The sequence below is a fragment of the Corvus cornix genome, chromosome 1 (genome assembly GCF_000738735.6).
Source record: "Corvus cornix cornix isolate S_Up_H32 chromosome 1, ASM73873v5, whole genome shotgun sequence".
Classification (NCBI taxonomy): domain Eukaryota; kingdom Metazoa; phylum Chordata; class Aves; order Passeriformes; family Corvidae; genus Corvus; species Corvus cornix.
In genome coordinates this window covers 52,230,198-52,256,430 of record NC_046332.1, presented here as the reverse complement: position 1 = coordinate 52,256,430, position 26,233 = coordinate 52,230,198, and the positions used below count along the sequence as shown (strand labels likewise).

Sequence of the window (26,233 nt, the reverse complement as noted above, 5' to 3'; positions counted from 1 at the left end):
CTTTGAGAAAAGGGGATAGCAACTGACTCAGTCTGGACTTCAGTGAAGGTAAAAATCTGTGAGTACAGATTACAAGATGCCCCAGACTTTCAGTAAACCTCTGTTTGGTGTAAGCAGATCCCAGAGATATTTGTCATTAACTATAATAAGGTGAATTTATGACTTTAACTCTTCTTAGAAAACTAGAAAAACTTCAAGGTGTGAAGTTTCAAGCCACAAAAACTCAAATGCATTTTTTTAAAAGACAATACCCTGTTTTAGATTCCAGAATTTTAATTTGATGTGGGATTAATTTATTACAATATTCTTCTTTCAATCTTTTTATGTGGAAGTGAGGAAGAGATTGTTGTGTTTTATAAAACCTTGCAGGGCAACAGTGCACATCGGCTTCTAGAGCAGGAAACCAGCATTCTCTGGCTGTTCAGGCTCTGAGTATACAGAAATGAGACAAACCAGACACACAAACAGTAGCTCTGTGTTGGACCTGTTCTTGAAGGTCTCTGTCCCAGAGAGCTGCCACTGGACCAGAGAAGGAAAGAGGGCAGATATGAATGCATTGCTATGGAGGCAGACACATACAGCCAGAACACTACATACCACAACAGAGAAGGGGGCTCCAGGCACAAAATACTTTTTGGTGTTAGACAGATCAACAGCATAAGGGGATCTCACAAACTTCACACTGCTGAGTTCATCTTCTCTCATCTCACCACCTGTTAATATCAAACAGTGTGTGTTGCTATGGGGGCACTAACTATGGACTTGTACACCTTAGATATCTAATTTTATGAAAGATTTTGTTTACATTTGCTACTGGTGAAAGTTAATGTTACCTAATGTCATCTTCTGCAACTTGGAGCTTGAGCATCTGCTTTCCATCTAAGATTCTTCTAGTTAAAATAATAATTTCTCTAGTTAATATCTAGTCACACCACTACACATAACTACATCTAAAGAAACTTGTTACATGGCTTGCTTTAAATTAAATGCACTTAGAAATATATTTTAACATCCTGATTTTCCACTTTAACACTCCAAGGTTGAGAGGTAGGCCCACCCCCTTTGCCCTGTCATGCATATAATTAGTACCAAGCCCAGCAAGTGCACCATTGGGAAGGCAGCCTGCCTGAGCACTTCTGGAGCAGCACTGGAAGATCACACAGGATCACATAAGGCATTTAAAGCAGTACTGGACATTTGGGTTCAGAAAAGTGTAACCCACTCGAGGTGAAGTTTTTGTACTGAAGGAGGTCAGATGAGAGAGACTGTCATGCCCTACAGCATGAGCAAGCTTTGCAGCAAAGATGGATCCAGTGAGACCAGATTCCCCACATAACAGATTACATCAGAGAAAGATCAGTGTGAATCTTACAGACCGTATCAGCTAAGCCATACTGGACTCACTTGCAGTTTCTACGGTGGTAACAGCAGCATATAAATGAAACCCTTCTAGTGTGGAAATACTTTTTCTCAATTTCTCTTCCAAAAGAGGTGTATTTAAAGAAACTCTTCCTTTTCCATTTTGGATCTAAAACAAAAGTAGTGGGAAAAAAAAAAAGGAAAGAGACAGCGCTTACTGGTTTGTTGCCATTAGAAATAAAGTGTTGTTTATGTCATGACTACAGTATGATGGACTTCCAAGTTTCCAGAATTTCTGACAATAACCTGAAAGCTTTGGTAGAAGAAATCAGAGTTGTTCTACTGAATACTTACTGATAGCTGTTGCTCCAGGCCTGGAATAAATATTTTGTTCTCATTTTCATCGATTATGCCAAATCGCACATATGCAGCACCTTGAATCTCTTTCCCATAAGAGTGTCTTTGGAAGGAAGGAAAGTGAGGAGAGGAATCATTATCTTAAGAAAAAGCAAACATAACTCAGACTAATCATTTTGTGCTGAAAAAATATCCCATTTGTAACTAGCAGCTTGAAAACAAAAATTAGTCCCACTCACCTGTAATGCAAACATGAAAACTTTTACTGATCTGTGTAGCAAGTGGTGATATCAAATGCAAAGATATATACAGAGTAAATCACATTGGCAGAATCACATGGGGAGATGTCATCTGATAAAATTTGCACTAGAGTAATTTTTTTTTTTAACAAATGAATGAGAACTTGAGTTGCACAGGGAGGTCTTACACAACTCATCCCGTTCAGAGGGAGCAAGGGAGGTGTCCACTTTATTTAGCTTGCATGAACAGCTAATTCCTTTGTATGAGACACCTCATGAGCAGAGCATAAAAAATAAGGGATGGGAAAGTAATTTCAGGGACTGATATGAAATATTTGGTACATCTAAAGACCTGCTGATATTCTAACACCTGCATGGGGTAGAGTGGACACCCTCTGCCCTACGCACTCCTACAGATTTAGGCAGTATAGCATAGAGTCTTCTTGTGAGTGAAATATTTTCCAGAGCAGCATATGGCCAGAACACCCCTGAACATTCCATACAGCTCATGGGGAGAGAGGATAGGGCACGTTGTTGCACCTGGTTCCTTACTCAAGGAAGCCCTGGCAGTCATCCTCCAGCAGCACAGTGTGCAATGTGATACATGGGACCTGTCACGGCCACGCTCTTTTCTTTTGCTTGTGGAAATCCTGCTCCACCGCAGTCCTGTAATGGCTTTTTTTTCTGTAAACAAAGCCTCTTTCAAATTGGCCTGGTCAGCAGCACTGATCTATACCAATAAAGCCAACGGAGAGGCGGCTCTTATGAAAACTGCATTAAATGCCAGAGCTAATAAATGGGGAACAATTGTCAATACACCAAGTAACTTCATTACATGCATGGCCAGTTCAGAGAAATAAGTTCATTTATCAGGAATTCCATATACTGATTTTGATGAAAGTCACACAGGCCCATGTAACATTATTTTCCAATAGAGGAAGGAATGGTATCCATTTATAGAACCTCAATTTTTCTTCTTAAATAATGATGATGTTAATGAGGAATCAAATACATATGAAATTCATGCCCTCGAAATAGAGTGCTGCAATAGCACAGAGAAAACTTTAGAAAGGATTAAAATACACAAGCCAGTGATTTGAAATCACTTCATATCACAATATCAAGTGATCATGACTAAAGCTAGTAATTATTCAATAGAACCAAATAAAGAATTGAAGGTGATCAAGAGGAGATTAGAAGAGTTGAGCTTGTTCAGCCAAGCAAAAGGAGGTGGATACCGGTTCTGTCTGCTCTCTCAGGTGTGCTGGGGAACAGAAGGACCAACACAATCAAGGACAGCAGGCAGAAGTCCAACAGTCCTCACTCCTCCGAAACAGAATAGATTTCTCCCAATTATGAAAGAAGGCCAGCTGTTTCCACCTGCCTGTTCTCATTTCATAACATTTATTCCTCTTTAGAAAGAGAAAAAAACCCAAAGGTATCAAGTTCTGACTTAGTCATTCTCCTAACAGGCAGTTTCTTAGCATTTCCACTCCTCTGAAACTTGAAAATTCAACAGCCAAAAAATTATTTATATTAAAAATATTTTGATGGGTTACATTTTCATTGTCTGCCTTCCTAAGTTACTCTGTGTTTGATACCATTCTAACTTGGTATGGGACCATGTGTAATTAATTTTCCATTGAGCCCAGGTAGCACTTGGCACTAATGGCTCAAGTCAGTGGTGGAAACAGAGGGTGTATAAGATTAGTCAGATCCAAGTCAAGCCAGAACTAGTTAACTATTAATGACAAGGAAAAGGAAGAAGTTACAAAACTCATATCTGCTTATCTGCCTCCTAAAACAGCATGCCTCTGAGCACACCTACTTTGCCTCGATATCAAACACAAAGCTTTCATTCCAGATGTGGTAGTATGGATGAAGTGGGATGAGTTTGACTTCAAAACTTGGAAGTTCTGCAGGAAAAGAAAGAAGACAAAAGGTCATGACATTTGAGTTTCAAACATACCTTAAACTCCTGAAATGTGGCAACTCACACTGAGATGATGCAGTTGCACCGGGGGAATGTTCTAGTTTGAATCAGCAGTGCACTTCTGAAGCAAATCTCCTGATAATTTTCCCTTATTCTGCATTGCTTCACATACTGGAGCAATCTTCAAGCACACAAAATTTATTTATTTACAGTGAAAATAAGCCAGAAGATAAACTCTAACTGCTCATAAAGTGCCCTGGACTAGGAGCAGGCTGAACTAAGCCCAGCCTGAAATGGGTTGAGTGTGGATACAAGCTCCTCAGCATCAGCTGTGTCACACTGAATTTGCTCCTGTAAAGCCAAACTATTTGCTCCTGAAGATATATCAGGGTGATTTGCCCCTGCTTGCAGGTGTTTGGAGAGGAGGCAGTAATCTCCACTATTCTGCTGCCTCCACTGGCTAAACTGTTAAACTGAGATTTTGATACAATCTCAACATTTTCTTTTGTCTTTAGGGAAAAAAAAAGGTATGAAACAACAAACCGATGTTAATTTTACAAGAAGCAACAATTTCAGTGTAAATAAATCAAGCCACTTCTTATGCCAAATTGTTAAATTTTTACATTTTTACTTTATCCACAGGGCCCTTATTTTACTTAAAGAAACATTCTTTGAGTATAGGAATAACTCTAATAAGCTGAATTCTCTAATAGACTGATTTCTACTGAGAGAAAATGAGCAGCTTTTTTTTTGTCATCCCAGTCTTCACTGCAAACTTTAGCCAGAATTGCAATGGCTTCAAAATGGAGCTCATCTCATTTATTTGTTTTTCTACAGTAGGAAAGCTCTTCCAATGTTTTGTGACAAAATGTTAAAAAAGTGCTTAAAAAAGTTACTAAATCTGTATAAAAACAAAGGTGTTTCTTTTTTTAAATATACATGGAAGCCACAAAAACCCAGAGTTTTTCTTCTGTGCATCAGAGATAACGATGATGTGCTGAAACACCATGAAAGTTGTCCTTAGTGCCTAACTACAGCCAGATTTAATCACTTCAGTATATCTTTTAACACATAGCATTTGTATTTATAATACAAATTTAATAATATCTTACCGTATCTTTTAACTTCAAATTCAGCGGAAACATTAGACATTTCATGTTGATGAAACCAGGCTTTGATTTTCCAAGTTCCAGGCCTAAAGTCCAGATTCAGCAGAAAATAGTTAATCACAATTCCTCAGATATTTTATGATGCCAATGTATAAATTATCACTAAATTATAATATTTTCCTTGCTTTGATGTCATCCCTAACTAATTAATTAATGGATTTCTCTTTGCTGGGAGGAGCCAGCAACATATTTCCAAATGTCCTAGGAAACACTCTATGAGGAAGTGCAAGATAACATATTTGCAAACCACTACCTTTGAAAAGTCCTCAGAACTAGAGAGCTCATGAAATATTTCCTATGCCTTATCTTCACTGAGATATCAAAATCAACCTAGCATGCCAGAAGACATGGAATATTAAGTAAAAGCTTGACTGTTTGAAATCAGAGATAATTAATGACACTTTGCAAACTAGCCCTTTCTTGAAGGCAGCCATATGTTTGAGCAAATATTTAAGAAGTTTGTTAAATTGTTCTTTACCAGGATACATGTTGCTAATTGCAGCATATTAACAGTAAATTCTGGACTCATCTCTCCAAGATGATGTGCTTAAAGGTAAAAAGATATTAGTCATAGGCTCAGTATCTGCCCCATGGTGAAAGAAAGACAATTTTGAAAGGTAATTCAAGAAACTCAGCAGTTAAAAATCTTAATCTACAGGTTTTAATGCAGAAGGCACAACAGTTACATACTCAGCAATGTCAGGTATATCAAAGTGATCACCAACCACTGTGTTTATTTTCCGGTCCAACTTTTTGACAACCATTCCTTTGGAATTCTGTTAAGACAGAGAAAGCAAACATCAAGATAATGCACCAGGTGTCAAACATTTACATCCAAAAGCTCAAGTTTATATACTAGTCCTATGGAAGAGAAAATGCTTTGCTTACTTTCCTACTTTAATATTCCCACATCACGTTTTCCTCCACGTTCCTGATATGGGCCAAAAATAACTACAGATATCTCACTATGTACAAATACAGATTTCTGGAGAGGAGTCATAGCTTTAGTTCTGCTCTTGGATGTTTTGTGCAAGTTTTCCGTGGCTCCTGTGCTGAAGAAGCACTCATCAGCAGTGTTTCTGCATACTTACCAGCACAGCAACTGTAAGTGTGTCATGTGTCGGCCTCATAGCATTGTCCAGAATGAAGATCCTGTATCTGACTGTTTAACAGAAGAAAAAACATGTTCACGTATATTTTTCTGTCCTTTTTAGATACTAATCATTGCAATCTGTAAATTGAGTTACTGAATTTAAGATAAAACATTTTCTTTTAGTGAAAATAAGTCTGAGGAATTAAAAAAATAATTGCATTCTTCCTCAGGCTTTGAATGTTACATGACTTTTTGAAGCAAATTCTGAAAATTACTCAGGGAAATTAATTCACTTTTGTATTCTTTCTGCATTTGAGGCCTAAAACCAAACTCAAAACCTCTTTTTACTTTCCTCTTTTGCTAATTAATTAAATTAATGAGTAACAAAGCAGTAGTGGTCTTAAAGAGCAAAGGTTACGTATTGCTAGTGTTGCAAGCAGAAGCAATAGGGTTCGTTTTTTGGCAGATTTCTCATGAATTTTTTTTCCAAAGGTAAGTTGTCATTAACCTTTTTGAACAAAAAGGAGCAGATTTTGTCTGTCTCCTTTTAAAATGACTCTGGCTCTGGAGGCATTTCCGCAGGAGTTGCTGCAATGTGCAGAGCAAACCCTGCAGAAGCTCTGGCTGCAGAAATAACTGGGTCATTATTACTTTTTCTAATCCTGCCCTTGTAACATCCATATTCAACACCTGAAGAGCAGCATTTGTATTTTAACCTTGGGAACTTGGTGTGTATATGGGTTTATCTGTCTGGATAAAAATGTAGCCTTTCTTGGAGGACAGGAGGATGCGAGTGCTCTTGACAGTCGTATAAAGCTCCTTGCTCTCAGTGACCAGCAGAACATGGGGCACATTACTCTTCTTGAACAGGTTCTGTTGCAGAGCCCCTGGCTTGACCTGAGAACAAAAGGGAAACCCCACAGAGTCAGAGATGAGCCTGGTAACTTTGGGACCACATAGCTGAGGCCTCACAACAGCTGAAACAAATAATCTCATTAGCACCGTTCAACAGAAAATTCTCAATTATATCTTCCTTATTGGGTGTTATATCTTTCTTGCTAGGTGAATATTTCTTTTAAAGTAGAAATACTATCTAATCCTCCATTTTCCACCACAGAAATACACTTTCTTCTGTCCAATGTCAATAATTCAAGGCGGGAGACTTCAGTCTACATGCCTGTTGATTTCCATTTACCATGTATCCTGTAATCCCTATTTATGCTAAAATCTTGGTTATGAGATTGCTGCTTTACTTCATGCAGTCTATATGCTTCTAAACATATATATAATATGATGCTTCTAAACATCACCCTCAACAGGAACCCGATTTGAAAGCTCAGCTGTTAGCTTTGGGAGTGACCAACCAGAGCTAAACTGAATCTTGCTGTGTGCTTTTTTCCAACCAAATAGCCCAAACTAGTGCTACTGGACTAAATCCTGCCAGACTTCAAAGAATTGTACCAGGAGCTAATGATGCAACACAGGATGTAAAGAATCAATCAGCTTAAGAATATGCAGAAAAAACTCAGGCTTTGGTCTGAGAGACTGCACATATTTAAAGGTTTATCCTGTACTGTAAAATGGCCAGTAGTAAGCCAAAGGCATGAATGCAGTCGTAGTTTAAATGAGGCAGAAAACCCAACAGTGATAAAACAAGAAAATGTGTTTAAATTAAATTTCCTTTATCACCATGTGACAAAATCTTGGTCTTGTTATATGGGCACAAAAGAATATTCACAATTACCACTGAAATTACATTAGGCATTGTTTTATTAGCTGGTTGGGTGAATAGGGTGCTGCTGTCACTGGAATTGGTTTTGTCATGTGTCTCTCGAGATCAGTGTTGTCTCGGTTCCAGCCTATTCCAAGTTGAGATTATGTGCTTTTATCACCAAACGAAAAAATTTTAATCACTATGATGACAGACTCACCATTATTTTTTTCATCTCTTGGTAGCCATTATTTTGATTAAGGTTAAAGTAGATCCTCTCTGATACGAGCTGATTTTTCGTCTCATCTTTGAAGTATGCAGTAACTTGCACGGGGCTCTGTGCCCCGTGGACTTGAACTGTTATCGTCTCATGTGTGCCCAAATGCACCACATTTGGGGCAGTAATAAGAAATCTAAAACAACAGAGAAATAGATTGTCCAGTATGTTCAATGAATGTCCAAGCAATATGAATTTTAAAGGTAAAACAGACTCTCACAGAATAGCTGAGTTTGGGACTTGTGGAGATCGCCCTTGTTAGCAAGAGTAGAGGTTAAAAGAAAATAATTTTCTCTGATCTCCAGATTCTGAACTGTCCCATTTAAGTTCTACAAAGCATCAGTCCCTATACACAGGAGAGAAAAAACCCTGTAATATGTTCCAGAGACTACCAATGCAATACTTAGAGAAAACTCTATAAACTCAATTTTGTGAAACAAAACAAACGACATTGGAAGACAATGAATACATATTCATAAATATGGTATTAATGCTACAAAGTTATGTATCTTCATGTAGTAGCACCCACATTATGCCAGTTTATGCTTTAGTACGTCAGGAGATCTCAATTCTCTATGTAACCATATGTATGGGGCTACAAGGAGCTGATCTTCATTGCAATATCACTGTGCAATGTTGGAAATGGGAGACCACAGAAGGTAAGACCACAGCCCTGGGAAGGGCTGTGTTGGAGGCTAAACTGGTTGGGATTTTCTTTTTTTTCCTCTTTATTACTTTCCTTCATTCAACTCTACACTGGTGCTTCTTAGTAATTGATTTCATGACCTTTAAAATGTAGATCATTATCCTTGCTCTCATTTTTTTCCAAGTATATTTTACACACAAGAATCAGAGAACTGTGTGAAGAGCCAAGTATCACCATGTATGATGTCACATAGACAAAGAACAGTTCTGAGCTCAAGACAGGTTCTTTTGGAAAATAATTATTCCGCAGAAGACTTCTAAAATGAAAGGTAAATGATTTTGCTATTACCAAAATGGGTTGGCTGAACTCTCTTTTTTACTTTTTGAAATAAAAAAAGTTTCTTCTTTCTTAAATGCATAAAATGAAAGGTGTGGTATAGAAATCAGGGAATAAAGCTGATAGTTAATTCCATACACTCAGAGTCTGTTAGTCCTAGCAAAAGGTGATACAAGGCCTGACTTACATGTAAATCTCCACTAAAATAGAGGATAAGTACAGAAGAATACTGAAGGTCTCCCAAAAGTTAAGCGTTTGCTTTCTGCAATGTATAAATCAACTAAAGAGGTTTCTTTCCCCCAAGATTTTTCAATCCAGTGAATGTCACAAACAATAGATGAGAAAACAGTTATAACAGAGTGAACAACATGCTTTAGTAGGGCATTTTTAATTATTTGTTCCTAAGAGAGTTCTCCCTTAAAACTGCCTTAAAAGGGTGGTTTTAAGCTTTTTACTTCTTACACAAATGAAGGTTACACAAATTTTCAGTGGTCCAAGAAACTGGCTTTGTTGATTCTCTGTCGAGAGAGAGAGAATATTTCTGACCTTCTCTTTCAAGGGATTTGTTAGGATTGAAGAATTTGTAATAAAATATACTTACGATGGTGCTTGTTGCGTATTTGACAGCAGCAAACAAAAGCTCACCAACAATACCAGCCTTTCCATTGGAAAACTCTACAACATCTGCAGAACAGAAGCACCAAAGAGCCACCATCAATGCAGGTGCTGGCTGTAGGAAATGGGCTGACAGCACATTGCAGCAAATAATGTTGCCTAGACTGGTTATTTATTAATAACTTGCAAAACTGTGCAAGCGATAGTGATGGACATGCTGGTGGTGCACATATTAATACCCTTGTCAAACAAGACACTGTGGCTAAAGGAGTGCCTGTAGAGTATTTCTAAATGAGGACAAACGGAGGTGACTGATACCTTCTCTATGCCTTTATTTAACCCCAAACATCTCTGCAGTCCAGCAAAGATGAGAGAAAGTTCCTTCTGGTTTAGACAGTACCAAAGGAACTGTGCTGGAAATCTACCTGCACAACTCAGTCTTAGTCTGTGGTGCTTGGAGGCATTAATCTGCTTTAACGTCACCAAAAATTAAATTGATGCTTCTCCTTGAGCTACTCAGCTCAATTTTCCTTTATGTTCAAGACACTGGGCTTTTCCAGAGGCTAATTAGTGTCAGCATAAACATGTAAGATAAATCATCAGCTGAAGGCATTCCAGACTGCATGGGACACAATGTCTTAAAACATAGGATACTGATAAACAGGGGGAAAAAGCCCATCTGAGGAATAATTCTACAGGAACCAGTTTTGATCAAAGGTAAATGAAAGAACTGAAACCCTCATCAGGTCTCATTTTTTGCAAACTTTTACTGGATTGCTGTCTCCCAAACATAATTTTGTTGACCCATGAAAATGGAAACATGCCCATCTGATTTACAGGCAGGTCAAATCCCAGAAATGATCACATGGCTAATCCCAGGCTCTTTAATACACCATGGATAAGTCTGTGCCTTTAATTATTAGCAATGGATGCCTTAAATCAGCACTCCCTTATTTGCAAGGTGAATTCATACTCACAGCAAGGGCTCATTGCCCACAGTCATGGGACCTTCCCCTCACCCCACCATTTGCTTAGGCAGGTGGTGACATCTCTTGCCTTGCTTTTCAAGGCGAGGAGGTAGGGAAAGAGAAGAAGCTGACTACAAACCGGTTCACTATTTTACACTTAGTGCGTTACAAGTGTGGTAGCTGCCTCTGAGACCAGAGGTCTGACAACAGACAGAAAGTACTCTCTGTCCACTGGTAGTCACAGAAAGGGTAGGCAGCAGTAGCTGACTTCAAACTCATGTCAGGAAAAGCTACATTTTGCCTGCCCTAGGCATAGTTGTTTGTGTCTTTTGGTTGGTTGGGGTTTTTTTGTTCCCCAAGAGACAGTGAGTTTCCTTCACCTCTTCTGGTTTCCACTCTCACTTCAGCCATCAGGAAGGAGGAAAACTTGAGGAAAGGTATCTGTGGATCCTCAGGGTCCAAACCTCTGCAGTGTGAAGTCACACCAAAATCTTGCTCTGTGCCCATCTTTATCAGAGGGGAGGAGATGGGATTTCCATTGTCCAGGCTGGCTTGTTTGTCAGGGACTGAGGTCTGTTTGCACAGCTATACAAATAGCCATGTAGGCACTCACAGCTAGACATTTGCACAGATCACTTTCCAAAGGGGACCTTGGAAAAGCTATTATTTTGCTTTCACTTGATTTTAATTGGATTTGTACACTTTTCTTCCTTAACTGAAGTAATAATAAATATATGTGAATGCATAACAGCTAGCCATAGCAATATGCTGCATAACTATTTTATACTTGAAGAGGCATTCTGACTCTTATAAAGGTATTTTTTTCACTAAAATATAAACCAGTGACTTCAACTGAATAGAATTTTTTCTCACTGTCTCTTGCAAACACAAAAGAGCAAGTTTACAGAACAGTCATATAATGGGAATTAAATTTCCTTATGCTTAATTGTTCTGTCTCTGGGCTGGTATAAAATAACCATTGCATCAGTTTTCTAGTATCACAAATTCTTCACACTGTGATTTGTAGTATAATGTAGAACATTCCAGCCCAAAGCCACACTAAAATATAACAAAATGAAACAAAATAAAATAAAACAAAACAATCTTGGTTGAAGGTCTCCAGCATATGCATGCAAGAGAGAACACAGAAAATTCCCTCTAAAATAACTTATATGCCTGTTCTTTTTCTAAAAGCAAAGTCCTTTCCTATTTACTCATCAGCCACTTTTCACCTATTGATCCTTCAGCTGGCCCACAGTCCAGCTGTGGAAAGCACAGCCTGGGATTGATGTGTGAGTGAACCCCAGGCTTGGGGAGACAGAATTGCTTTATTTTGAGTATATGCTGTCTCTCCTTTCAGTTCCTTCGTTTGAACTTTGTGGGATTTCACAGTGTTTTGAGCACCAGCAGCAGTTTTTGTTCTTTGGCTTGAAGAGCTTCCCAAAGCCTTTTTCCCCTTAATCAGCCTAAATATTAACGAGACCAAACTCTTCTTTCACTTTCGTCCTGCGCTCTTTCACCTCTGCCTGGCAGAATGGTACAAAGGACAGCTTCACAAAGACCATTTCACGAATAAGCACTGCAGTGACATCCTCTTTGCCAAGTTACAGGGAGTTGTGACAAACACAAAAGGCAATATTTCACTTCTGACATTTCAGAAAATTAGGTTTTGAAATCCTTTTTTCAACAGCAGACAATGAAGTGTGGGTCTAATTTGAAAAGTTCCTCTTAACAGCAGGATAGCTGCTCTTTAGTGTCAATATAAATTGGAATTGTAAATTAAAACTATACTTTTTTTCTTACCATAATTGAGGTAATGAAATGAAAATGCTGTAGATGCTTTTGCCATAAAAAAAAAACTCTTTAAATGTTCTGCATTTAGTGCTTCTAAGTGTATCTACTGAAAAAAAAATCATATTTTTAAAGGAGGAAAACCAATTTAAAGGAGGAAACCCAGGCATTTTCTGCTCTCGCTGAGGAGTCTGGATTTCAGTGGGATTAAGCAACCAGCCTTAGATTTTTCTCATGGGTTTCTCCCTTCTTTCTCCCTCATTCTCTAAATTCTGTGATTTTCTGAATGTCATGTTAAAAAATTAAAAAAAAAAAAAAAAGGATTTGTGAAAAAACACACAAAACCAGCACTGCTTCTGTAAAATTAATATGTTGCAAGATGGAGGGATTCTTTTAGGTCAATAATTGCATAACACTACTGACATAATATTTCACCATATTGTAATCATGCACCTTGTTTTTTTGGTAAACTATGTTTTTCAGAATCTCAGTGCTTTTGGCACCTTTGAGAAGTCATTGAACTGGTCATGGCCAGGAGGAGAGGAGATACCTGAGCATGCAAGTGACCCTCTCACCCCAGGTGAAAGCACAGAGCTGTTGGAAATGAGGAATAAAACAACTTGGCCTAAATAAGATAGGATATTTGGAATACTGACCTTGTACTCAAATATCCTGATATTCATCTAGAGGCTTGTTCTTTTGTTCTCAAATCCTTTGTGGTTTTCTTTTTTTTTTTTTTTTTTCTTTCAATTTCATGACAAACCCCAAAGAAACCCCAATTCTTCCTTGTTACCAGCTGTAACAAATAAAAATTACCTACAAAAATTAATGTATTTCAAATAATTTGATCTTTCCCAACTTCTCCATTCTTCTGGACTGTAATGAGTACAATTGTCTCCTTAGGAAATTCTTTTCTTCTCCTTTTCTTGGGAGTAAAAGGTAAGAATAAGTTTAAAAAAGCAAAAGGCTTCTTGAACTTATCAGTGGCAAAGGCTAAAATTTTAAGCAGCTGAGTAAGAACAAAGGTGACATATCCAGTTCTGTGGATTTGGAGGCATATTGTGAAATCAAGTAAAACCAGTCTTTTGCAGGAAAATTTTAGAGAAGTAAATTATAACTATTACTGACCCTCATTCCTAGGATTTCCTGACTTGCTGCATGGGGGCACTCTAAAGTTTCAGACGATTGCACAACTGTACTAGAAAATGTTTTACAGGCAGAGCAAAGGAGAAAAGAAATCCCATACCATGTACAACCACAGCTAGCCTTGTGCCTACCTGCCACTGGCAGCCTGCCCTGCTCTGATCTGCAAATTAAATCTAAAGCATCCACTTCACCCGGTAACTCAGAGGAACACGGGACACCAGAAAGCATCTCCTCTCCCAAGCTGGGAAAAGGCTCAGCTCCCACATCCATCACACTCAAGCAAGTTTAGGTCAGCTCCACTGACAGATCAGAAGCTGTCCCACTTTTTTCATGCCTTGGTTTTAATTTTCAAGGAAGAACTACGAAGAGAAAGGAGGAAAGGAGACAGGATATAAGGCTCAGGAGAATTTTATTTTTATTATAAAGGAGAAGCTGCTCAGTCACAACAGTTTCAGTGTCAAGAAGTGCAGCACCTTCCCATGTGGCAGGCAGGGCATCTGCTATCCTGGTAAAGAGGGAAAAGTCTGGATGGCTTTTGTAGCAGCTCAGTGGGACAGTTGTTCAGGTAATGTATGCTGATCTCTTCTTTCTGCAGAAATTTATCCATGAAGCTCTGGCTCTTTGTGACACTCAGCTTTTTAGGCAGCTCTTTGGATAAACAATGTGCCTCTGTCCTGTGAGGCACAGGTACTGTACCCTGCCAGGTCATGGCAATCATAGGAGGATTCTTCCCTCGCTAACCCAGTTTTACAGAAAATCGCCTCCAGCAAAACAATGCAGAAGAAGTCAGCTCAGCTGCCCCCTCAGTGGCTTAGATGCAGAGGGGAATATTGATGCCTTCAAAAGGGGACTGACTGGATGTCCCCAAAGCCCTGCTGATGGTACTTGGGTCAGACACGCCCTGCCCAGATTACACAGCTAGCATTACATTGCACCTACAGAAAAAAAGGTGAAGCTATAAAAGATGTGAACAAAAAATATTTTTTCATGTACTTAGTCCACACATCTTGGAAGGCACATGGATCTGCCTTTTCTAATATGTGACTATGTCTTGCTACTTTGTGCTGGTTTTGGCTGGGGTAGAGTTAATTTTTTCAGAGTAGCTGGTGTGGGGCTGTGTTTTGGACTTGAGCTGAATGCAGGGTTGATAACAGGGGTGTTTTCGTTCCTGCTGAGCAGTGCTGACACAGAGCCAAGGCCTTTTCTGGTTCTCACGCACAGGGGGCTGTGGGTGCACAAGGAGTTGGGAGGGGACACACCAGGACAGCTGACTCCAAGTGAGCAGAGGGATATTCCATACCATACCATATGGTGTCATGCCCAGCATACAAAGCTGAGGGAAGAAGGAAGGAAGGGGGGGGACATATGGAATGATGGCCGTTGTCTTCCCACTGTCCCATTTTTACTCTTCCAATTCCTTCCCCATCCTGATGCAAGGGGAATGAGTGAGCAGTTTTCTGGCGCTTGGTTGTTACCTGGGTTTAAAATACACATAAATACTTTTGTGACCTGGGACATATTTCCAGACCATTCATCCTTGATTTTGACCTGACTTCTGAATGAGGAAGATGAATTTTCAGCCACATCAAGATGTGGTCTAAAAACATATCGGCACTGTTCTGGTCAGCTTGTGGTCCCAGCAAGATCCCACTGCTGCTACCTCTGACAGCAGGGCAGCCTGCAGCCCTGCTGTGAAAGCAAGGCTGGGGCTGTACCTCTGCTCGCCCCTCTTTGGGTGGGGTGGGACAGAGAGGTTTGGCAGCTGTTGCCATCCACATCTGGCATCTCTCTTTGCTTTCCTTCTTCTCCCTGCACTGGGTGTGATTGTGGGCTCTGTCTTTGGATCGGTGGGGTAGAAGAAATAAAGGGCAGGTTTGAGAGAGCCGGTGCCTGTGGTGCTCTAGGACTCAGGTAGAAGCCCAGATCTGTGATCTAATTCCCTTGCTGCTTATGCTGTTCCTGGGCTTGGACACCATCTAGCCCTGCACCTGGAGCCCACTGGCCTCTGTCACCTAAATGGTGAAGTAGGTTCCTCCTCAAGGTTACACACAGCCTGGGGCTGCCAAGGCTGGCCCTTACCGAGCACCTCAGCCTCGGGGTGCAGTGTTCTGCCTTGCAGGCTTTTCTCATTCCTTGCTGCCACCAGTGATGCCTTTTTCATCCATTCCCCCTTCTGGTTCAACCCTTTTCTGGAGGTCCCCCTTGGTACCAGCTGTACTTTGCTGATGAAAATGTGCCTTGAAGAGTTGTTTTTCGGCCTTGGTTCCCAGGGAGAACCTAGATAGGATGGGGCCCTTGGAATGTGTTTTGTCTTTCTGCCTAGGGAAAGGGGATGGAAAACTACTGGGAAAACCAGCCACTAATACAATAGGCTACAAATGTATGTGTAAAGAATACGGAGAATATACAAAAGAAAAAGGAAAAAATCAGCAGAGCATCACCAGCAGCAGCAGCTTCTTTATATCTGGGGCTAGCTCCTATTTCATGGGCTTTTACACTTCTGCCTGAGCAGTGATAAATAAATAAAAACACAGTCGTCAGAGATCATTAAGAATTACAACATAATGTAATGGATTGCTAAATTTCCAAACAGCTCCCCGTTCTTTGATGACTTCTGTAAAGGTTCTTGGCTTCAGTAAGTACACTGCAGATGTACATTTAGGCAGCAATCCCAGCTGCAGTAGCTGTGGAGAAGAGCATTAACTTGCACATTATTCTATAAATATATGCCATAAGTTTGCTGCATGCATTCTCCACTGAGGGATCAAAAAGTGTTGACTCACTGTGGCAGCATTAATGCCTCTGACCTGGGTCACATGTGGGATGTTAATATACTTTAGGACACGGAATCTTGCAGCCACAATCTGCACAGTCTGCAGCATTTATATACTGCTGTTACTGTAGCCTGGAGCAGCAAGAAGGAAGATTTGTAACTTCACAGTTAAAAAAATGATGCTTTTCCCTCTACCCTATGGTTAGAGGTGTATTCCACATCTGTTATTATTCTCCATGTGATTATTTGGAAATAGCAGCTTGTATGGACAGGAATGTAAAGCACTCTGCAGAACATTGCCATCTCAGTAACACACCATAAAAGATTATTTCCCCCTTTAAAAATATTAGCCATGACAGCATCCTGCACAGCTTTCACATCTGTAATTTCCCCCTATCATTTTGCTTCCAGAATCTTGCTGTGCCTGTCTGCAAAGCATCAGTTTTGCCAGTGATGGATGGGATGGCTCAGGGAGGCTCAGGAGGGGAGGCTCAGGAGGGGAGCATGCAAACACGAACGGAGTCCTGGTGCCATCCAGAGGGCAGCTGTGCTCTGCACCGTGGAGCAGCTTTCCTGAAGGACTGTGCAATTGCCAGCCCTGCTTTCTGAGACCCCAGGCTTCCTCCTCCCAGACTGGTACGTGGAGCAACAGGGAGTCAGCTCCGGATTCCCACGCCTTCAGGTGGTTCTCCAAAGCGCGGGATGCTTTTACATGACCTGTGGGTCCGAGCTCTGTGACAGTCAATACATATAGGTAGGTTTTAAAAAGCAGTTTGGGTTACTGAAAGGAGGCCCTCCATCCTGGTTTGTTCCAAGAAGTGCTTAAACACTTGCATGCAACAAAAAGAAAGGAAGAAATAAATAGAATAATACTCCTCAAACAAGTCCGAGGGAACCCACTGGCAGTTCAGAATCAAATGTTGTCTTTTGAGAGACCTCTGGTAAGACTCGTTTTGGAATACTGACAATTGCCTACCTCTTGGCATCACAGCCTTTACTCACCTGTCTCCAAAACCAGCTTGTCTAGCTACAAGTCCAGGATTTTATCCAGCTTCCCTATTTTATCATTTTGCAAGAGAATGAACCAGCAAAAGCAGTGCTGTTCAAAACAAATTTTCACGGCAAGTTTTTTATAAAATCAGTGCCCTGAGTTGGCAGCACAATTCAGGGCCAGCCATGAACACTCCCCTCTGCCCAGGTGCATCAGCCTCATGGCATGAGACCCTGCAAAGCAAGATGAAAAGGTTTGTGCTGACCACCACACCTTACTGCCAAGTACAAGGTTTATCTCATTTCAGTCCCTTCTGGGGTGATTATTGCACTCAGAACTTTGACCCCACTGCACATCTTATGGACTTTCTGATTTACTGCAACACACTCTTCCCACTCCCCAAGAGTCAAGAGCTTATCTGGGAAAACAGATGCCTTGAAAATGTGGGGCCCCTATTCTCTGTTCCAGCTAAATTCCACTTATAACTGGAAGGGAGGGTAAAAGATTACTTTAAACCATCTTTAAGCTCCCTCTATTTCGCAGTAGGCAGAGGACTAACTTTACTTCTAATAGGAATTAAAGTGCGTTAAGGGAAAAGGCCAGCTGTTTAGGAATGCTAACACATTTCTGGCAAAGAGGAAAAGGCAGAGAGGGTCTTTGGCTTCTCTGTCATAGCATGTATCTCTGAGGTTAAGAAAACAGAGAAAAGATGTACTTTCTGAGGATATTTATTTTACTACTTATTCCTCTTTACAGTCTGCAGATAGCCCTTCTGATGTGGGAGTTACAGTAGAAATAAAGACAGTGTTAGTTATATTTACCATGCTCTTAAAGAGTAAATAACCCTATCTGTAACTGAGATATCTGAAAGTGCCCTCTCTAAGGAGTCCAACAGGCAGAATCCACTACACAGAGCAGTGCAACACCATCCAAAAGCAAGATAATTATGTATAAGGTAGGTACAGAAGAATGCAGCTATGCACTTAAGAAAAAACCCCTCATGCAAATTTAGATAAAGCAAAAGACATTCCTCCCTTTTCTGCAGCCTTGAGAGAGGTAGCCTGACTACCTCTGCATCTGCCTGCAAAGGAGACCCACAAACACCATTTACGTGATGCTGTACATCCCCCTGCCCTCACCCATGGGGTCTACTCTTCACCTCTGTCACCTAACACAGAACTATCTCCTGCTTATCAAAGTCCTCAGTGAAAAGAATCTAAGGACCTCAGAACACAGCCCCAGCTGCTTAGAAAGAGGCATGCTCCTTGTTAGTGGTTAGAGAAAAGAAAATAAAGCATTTCTCATACCTTGGAGTTTGGAGAGCCAGCCTGGCCTTGCCAAAGTCCAAGTTTATCTTTAGTTATGGAGATTCCTTAAATGGCAATAGAGAAAACATGGGTAGAAAAATCTCTGCAGAGGAATCTGCTCATACCCATAATGCTGAGCTGTATTTGGAATAACAGAAGACTAAGATACTGGGATAAACTTGTGGGAGAGTTGTGGCATAAGGAATTCCCTTGTGGTGTTTTTTGTTGGGGTTTTCTTGATGGGTTGGTTTTTTTTGTTATTTTTTTTGGAAAAGGAATAATCAACCATACAAAAATTCGTGTTAAAAGTCAAGAAGAACTAAAGCAAAATTGTGGGGCTGGAGCTGTGTTTCCATCTCCCCACAACACTGTTTTCTGTTGTGGTGTGCAAGTGAGGATACCCAGGATCTGCCCTAGCAGAAGCTCCTCAGCATTCCTGCATCAGTGAAATGAGAGGAGGGAGATTTTCCCAGAGCAGCTCTGAGGGCAAATGCATATATGTGGGTGTATACCCAGAGGTAAAGGAGATAAGAATTTCAAAGAGCACACACAGATCTTCATTCAGTGCAGTCATTAAAGAGAGACTGGATGAAGTACTACCTTCCTCATTTCCCTTTACTTTCCAGTGACAGTGGTCAGAATTGGCCTAATTTCTGGTTTCCTTGAAAACCCGGTAGTGAGCACATTTATTCTAACAGCTGGAGTGCAAATCTTGTAACTAAAGAAAAGCCTGTGAGCAAAGAGATTTAGCTAGTTTGGAGGGATTTAGGAGGTGTGTGCATGTGTAGATTTACATGCATGCGTGTGTGGCTGCCTGTATCTGTGCATGGACATGCACACATTTTACGCATTTCCAGAGGATGTATATTTTCTTTGGGCTGTGCAGTAGCTGGAAAAGACAGAAGGTGGCATGTTTGAAACATTTTCATCCAGAGAAAGTGCAGTAAAGGAAATGAAAGCAGGAGTTACAGTAAAGGGGAAAAGGATACAGAAGGAGAAAGAAGACTGCTAAGCTCAGACCACATCCACTTTGACAAATCTCTGCTGTTAATTATTTCACTGATGCTGGAGACTATTTATTTTCCTCATTTTTTCAGTGTAAATCACTGATGCCATAAGGGCTGATTTTACTAGACTTTTGAAAATATAGTAATTTTCTAATAAAAATTGTAAAATGCATGTGTGAGTTTTTTTTCTGGGGCGTTCTTGTATTTGTTTGTTTTTTTGCTTGGCTTGGGGTTTTTTTAATGATAAAATTCACACAGTATGACCAGTTAATCAAGAACCATATAAAGAAGATAAAAGTAGCCCTGACAGTTCCCCTTTAAAGTGCAGACACATGAGAGACAGCACCAGGCAAAAAGGAGAATTAATTTACATTTGCCAAAACGTTATGGAGCAAAACCCCAAAAGAAATAACCTAGAAATTACAGAACTGTGTGTTCTCTGGTCATTAACTTAAGATCTTTACGAACATTTAATCAGGCTTTGTGCAACTGTTACCATAAGCAGGTGCTTTTTAGTGCTCAGGGGCACCCTCTTGGCCTGCCTGCTTTCTCTAAGGCACGAATTTAACTCCTTTTCTGGCCCACCAATCTGTGATAAGCAGCAGGTTCCCACTCACACCCTGAGTGACAGCAGCAGAAAAAGCCCCGCTTGCAGCCAGTGTTGGTGACTCACCAGGTAGGAAGCTCCTCTCCTTGAGCTTTGCTTTTCACTTTCTTCTAGGACTTACTGCCACAGCTCATTTAACAAGAAGCAGACTGCTCCAGAGGGCTGGTCTGAGCAGGACCAAAACCACCTCTCCTGCCCCAGCCGGGGTTGCCAGGAGCCACCAAAGAGCTGAGGTTCACATCCTGTGGGAATAAAACGGCACTTCTGTTGCCCCATTGAGAAATCTTGGACAGTGTCTGACAGCAGACAGCCTTTCTTTGTTTAGCAGCCAAACACCCTCATTCCCTGGGCAGTTGATTAGCTTTTAACTTCATACCTTCACCAGATGAAAAAGACTCCCTCAGAATGTCTGGAGACCAGGGAGAAACGTCTCAGGTGGTCCAGAGGCTGGCAGCATCCCCTGCCACGGGCCCCTGGAGACACATGCTCACCGAGGGAGCCTGCTGCCTTCCCCCTCTTTGGGAGCACTTCCAGGCCACTCTGCTAATAGGGGACCAAAACCAGCTCACAGCAGTTGCAGAAGGGAAGCCAACAGCCCACAGCTCAGCAGAGGGGCACAAGGAGAAGCTGCTGCCATGGCTTATAGGTTTCCAGCCCCAGGCTGCAGGTTCTTGGGATGGGGAAATCCTGGTGCTGCAGCATTTTGACATAAAGTAAATAGAGGAAGGTTGGACTTTGGACAACTTCTATCATTTGACTTCTCTTTTTCTCAATGCATTTACTTGCTGATCTCCAAACATGAGGTATTTTGAAGAAATGGTTGTGCTTCTTGGCATCCTGCAGCAGACCAAAAGAAGAAGCTCAGAGCTGCAGGTACTGATTGCAGCTGCTGGTCTCAGGAGCTACAACTTCTGGTCCCCATCTGGAAGACAGTCCTGAATGCCATCTGTTTGCTTATTTTGGACTACAGCAGAGTGTATCAAATCAGTCTCCCTGACCCCAAAGCTCTGGGAGTTGCATTCTCAGGTTTTGACAGTGGGTCTGGCTGCTGTGATTCCTTCCAGGCAAATACACCCTGAATTCTGCTTCCCACTTTGTAATACTTCATTGTTGTGATCTTATCTGAGGAATTATATATAAATAAAAATCTGTGTATAGTATAATACAAAAATATAGACATACACATAAAATTTACACCTATCCATATCTATTACATACTGTATAAAATGCACAGATACACCTCTATGTTATACAGGTGTCTTTAAAATACATGATAAAATCTATATAAAATTTATATATTAATAAAAACTTATTGTGTGTCTTTGTGTGTTTGTGTGCACACGTACAGTTGTTACAACCACGCTTTGAAAACAAACATTTTGCTAGAGAACAGAACTCCCCAGCACTTCTTGAGAAGGCTGGGAAAATGCACACTACCACAGCTGACAGTCCCAGATGGGAACTACAGGCAATGCCAAAATGATGCAAGAATTTTTTTGAGTTGTTGGCCTCACATTTACCATTCAGAGTGATGTTACAGATGTCAAATGCAGTTCCAGAGGAAACTGAAGTTTCCTGGGGGAGAAATATTTCCCTGGCACCTTCATTTTGAGAGCCAAATTGGAAAGGAAAATCCAAGCAGCAGTTTACCAAGTCAAATAGCTTGGACAGAAGCCATTATGGATGGTCCTTTTCTGAGGGTAGTGTTGCAGGGTAGAGAAATCACCACAGCTAAGGAAAGAGTAATAAATGTGTGCCCCAACAGTTGCAGGTGGTGTGCACACAAACCTTTTCAGTCTAATGTCTGAGAACAGAATATGAGCTGCTCAGAAAAGCTGTCCAACTGCACAACTAGTTCAAGAAAAAGCCCTCAGCAAGAGAAAGCAGGTATTGAACTGCTCCCATGTAGCCTGGCTACATAAAAGCAAGTAGTGGGTGCCTCTGAGACTCATGAGGTGCCAGCCTGGTTAAAAACAATTAAGTTAGCAACAAAACAGCTTGAGGCATGCACCCCTCTGGGTTACTTCCTGCAGCTGGGTTAGGTCTTAGCCTGCTGTGTTGAGAATCACTGCTGGCAAACCAAGCTTTTCCTATAACCAAGCACAGCATGTAGACCCTTAATCAGCAGCAAGAATTGAACTTCTCTGTTGCACTTGTGTTCAGCAAATCTTAGGTATCTATGACCAACATGATACTGTCCATAAAGGGGCTTTTTTGGGACCTTGCTAGTGAAGTTCACCTGAGTTAGGATCTGAGAGGAGTTTAGGTGAAGTGAACGTGATCTGCTAAGCCTTTTCTTGCTGGTGTCCTGGAAGATGTGATATATACGAGCACATCTCCTGTGCAGCATGGCAATTTTGTGTTTGACATTACAACCTGTGATGGAAGAAGTCTCCCGGGGTGCAAAGGAGCCCTGAGAGTCCCTGTGCTGTATTGCACACCCTGATGCATTAGGGTTGCCTGGGGTATTAAGGGCATCATGTGGCACCTCTGCTAAATCCTGGGCAGATGGAAGTTACTGATTGTGTGATGCATGGGCAGCTCCTGATGTCCATAAAGCCATTACAAGTCTCTCCAGCTGATGCTCTTTGAGGGTGGATCCAAATCTTTCCTCCTGCTGGGAGAGAGTGTTTCAAAACCCTGACAACAGGAGGCCAGGAATCCTGTCTCCAGAAGACTGCGGAAGGCACACCACTGATGAGGTGGTCTGTGGCACAGCTGTGTCGTGAGATGTGGGCATAGGAGCACACCTAGGAAGCCAACCTCCTGATATAGCAACATAATTTTGTCCACGGAGGCTTTTGTCATTCTGAACAATTAGCCAGACTGTACTCCTCCCGTGGTTTCACAGACTTGACAATACAGGGGACCAGTCCCTGTGAGGCATAATGCAGCTTGCTGTGCTGAAATCCAGGTGTCTTACCAAGAAACAGAAGAGAGGCACAGCCACATTCCCATGAGCTATTACTTATAAAGAATTTTGTATTTATGTTTCTTCCTTGACACAATCATTTTGGTGCCATTAGAAACATAAGAAAAAAACACATCAGTGAAAGAGACACTTGAGAGCCCAAGAAATACTATTTTAACCTTTTGGTACAAACAGCAGAGAGTAAATGGAAAATGTTTATAAGGTAAATAAAATCATCAACAGTATCTTTTACTTGGGCCCCCAAGTTCCTTGCTCCAGATGCTTTACCTCATTCTGCTCAGATCATATGCCTTCACAGGATATGGACCAGGAAAAGGCTATTGGATCTTGCTACCATTTCAAGTAGTCCTCAGCAGGAGGTTTAGGCAGATGTGAGGTGCAGGTAAACCAGCTGCTAGAGGCCTAGGGTGCTGAAAAATGACAACTTTCATTCCTCTTTTACTCCAAGAAAAACAAAATCCAGTAAGGCACATTATGGTATTTAAATTACCAATTCCAAGTCTGGGGCTGGTGGCTCTTTGTACAACTGTTAGGGCCTAAGAGTGGCTGTTCTGGGTCTGTTCATCTGCCTCTGACAGTGCCCAGGAGTGGAGCTGTAGGGAACAGAAAGGACAGAGAAGATGAATAGCTTGATCCTTCTCCTGAATCCTACTGGCTTTTCCTAGTCCAGGCTTTCTGAACTAGCTGTTGATACAAAGAGCTGATTGCAGTTGACCTTTCTTTCATGATTTTCCCTTCTTTATTTTTTCTTCTTTTTAGTTTGGCATGCACCTCATCCTTCAGAAATGAGTCTTGCAAGTTCAATTTTAGTCTGTATGGTTCAGTATTGACTATTACAAGAAACAGTGAATCATTGTTCCCTACTCACTGTCTCTGTAACATTCAGGATTTAATGTACCTCTACCATACTCTTCCTTGGGTAATTCTCTCCAAGGCTGAAGAGTGGAAGAGAGTTTTATCTATTTAATCTCTCCTCATGGTGAAGACATTCCTTACCTTTTATCATCCTGTTTGTCATTCGTTGTGTCATTTAGTTCCATTGTATGGTTTCATGGGGGGCAAAGGGAATGCAAATGGGACAGAAGCAGAAAGTAATATATTATCAAAGAGGGGGGCACAACACACACTTACCCAGACTGCCTCCTCTTGCCTTCCATCCTGAGTCTGAACTTTTGCTACAAAAATGGTCAAAAAGACACTTGAGATGACAATTGTTACACATGATCTTCTGGTTGTACTGGTTTAATCTGAGCACTTTAACTTGAACAGCTACAGATTTATGCTCTAAATATAAACTTACACTCAGGAAAACTTGTATCATGAAACTGCAGGTAACAGGCAAAAGGAGGAATCCAGCACATGCTCGAGTATTGGCCAGGAAATGAACCAAGATGTGTAATTTAAGAATCTTCCAGTTGTTTGCTTCATTTTTCATGGAAGTCAATGGTCACTTGCCAAAGCAAAGTAGTGCAAGGTAAATTCTGAATGAATTACCTCTTGATGTAAATAATAAACCTCCCCAAACTCAAACAGCCAACCTCCTGACTTACAACAGTAACTTACTGAACAGCATTCAAAGCTAAAGCAGTCAATGGGATGAGCTGAATTCCTTCAGGGTAGGAGTTGAGTCATTCTTTCAAAAGACAGTGAGGATGCATTAAAAGCCCCTGACTCACAGAGATGCTGACATGGGACTACACTTGGGCTTTGAAATGAAAGTCATCCAGGACCTGTTGAGACACGCTTGAACACCTCAGGAGTACCAAAATTCCACTAAGTGCCAAAATGAGTGTGGACATGAATGTGTGTGGACATGACTTGATTGCTGTGGATGATCTTGGAGTGGGAAATTACTGCCCTTTGATTTATTGATAATGCCATACTTCTGGGACCAGACTCATTACTCATTTACATCATATATAACTATTTATATTGGAGCAGGACAGAAACTCTTTCAGTCTGATTTGCCCCGGCAGATATCACAACACAGAGATCACAGATATGACACGGGGCTTCTCAGCTCAGACTAAGTAACTGCTGAGCATGATCCACATGAGCAAGTTTAGGTAGCAGAAGGGAATAGACATAGCAAATCAGGAATCACTGCCTGCTAGCTTATCCTTCCTCATTGCAAGGTAAGTTGGTAAGTACATTGTGTCACTCGTGTAACTAGCCATGAAATACGGCCTTTCATGGTGAAGGAGGTAAGTGATTGCTTAAATTCACACAGAAGTCAGAGGTCGCTGCTGGCTGGTTTACAAAGGGTGGGGTGAGAAGGGAAAAGTTCAGAGCAGCTTTTTCTTTCTGCATCATAGTTCCTTATAAGTGTCTACATCTACCAGTAATACATTTGCCACTAGGAAAAACAAAAAGCTGATGACCTGGCACAAGAAGCAACATCAGCCCTGCAGGAACAAGGGAACTCCTCCTGCAGAGTCACTTTCACTTGTCTGTGAGACGAGTAAAACAAAGCCTGGCAGCAGCACACAGGAACACGGCAATCCAGCCTACAAAGGACTTGCAGGTGTCTAAAGATTTCTGATGTTCTGGAATTGAAAGAGAAATCCCTCGCTGAGCCATGAGTGCAACCACAAAGATTAAAAAACAACCCCTGTGCTGAACTCTTCATGACCAGAAAACAATCAATTTGGGAACAAAGCAGCGAGATTTGCTGCAAACACAGGAACTTTGTGTTCTTCCATTGATGTGACAAATTAACTTTTTCTTAACACTGCATTACTGACCTCTCTCCAGAGCACGATAATCATACACAAACTTTAGATCAGTAATCAAACAGTAGTTTTATTTTTTCCTGATACAAATGCCAAATATCACAGCCATAGACATAAGCAAAAAATTGTTCCAAATAAATATGACAGCTTGGTAACAAATTAAAACACAGTAATTATTGTATAAATGGTTTAACAAATGGTATTATTGCTAGCAGAATAAGCATCTCCAGGGAAAAGAGGATTG

The 26,233-nt window shown here is 40.9% G+C and overlaps 1 protein-coding gene across 2 annotated transcripts in view; it reads right to left on the bottom strand.

Moving 5' to 3' along the window:
- LOC104689934 (complement C4-like) overlaps positions 1–20,463 on the bottom strand; it is a 52,583-nt gene extending 32,120 nt beyond the window's left edge. Inside the window, exons 1-11 of one of the 2 annotated variants that reach the window (XM_010400362.4) lie at positions 20,392–20,463; positions 9,722–9,804; positions 8,082–8,274; positions 6,867–7,047; positions 6,149–6,219; positions 5,748–5,833; positions 5,001–5,083; positions 3,784–3,871; positions 1,714–1,819; positions 1,405–1,528; positions 598–713 (exon numbers count right to left, since the gene is read on the bottom strand). In XM_010400362.4, coding sequence (XP_010398664.1) covers positions 598–713; positions 1,405–1,528; positions 1,714–1,819; positions 3,784–3,871; positions 5,001–5,083; positions 5,748–5,833; positions 6,149–6,219; positions 6,867–7,047; positions 8,082–8,274; positions 9,722–9,786 — 1,113 coding nt within the window. In that variant the 5' untranslated portion in view covers positions 9,787–9,804; positions 20,392–20,463. Of the gene's footprint in view, positions 1–597; positions 714–1,404; positions 1,529–1,713; positions 1,820–3,783; positions 3,872–5,000; positions 5,084–5,747; positions 5,834–6,148; positions 6,220–6,866; positions 7,048–8,081; positions 8,275–9,721; positions 9,867–20,391 lie in introns of those variants that run through there. The other variant, XM_020584697.2, reaches the window with a different exon arrangement.
- Positions 20,464–26,233: the final 5,770 nt, after the last annotated feature.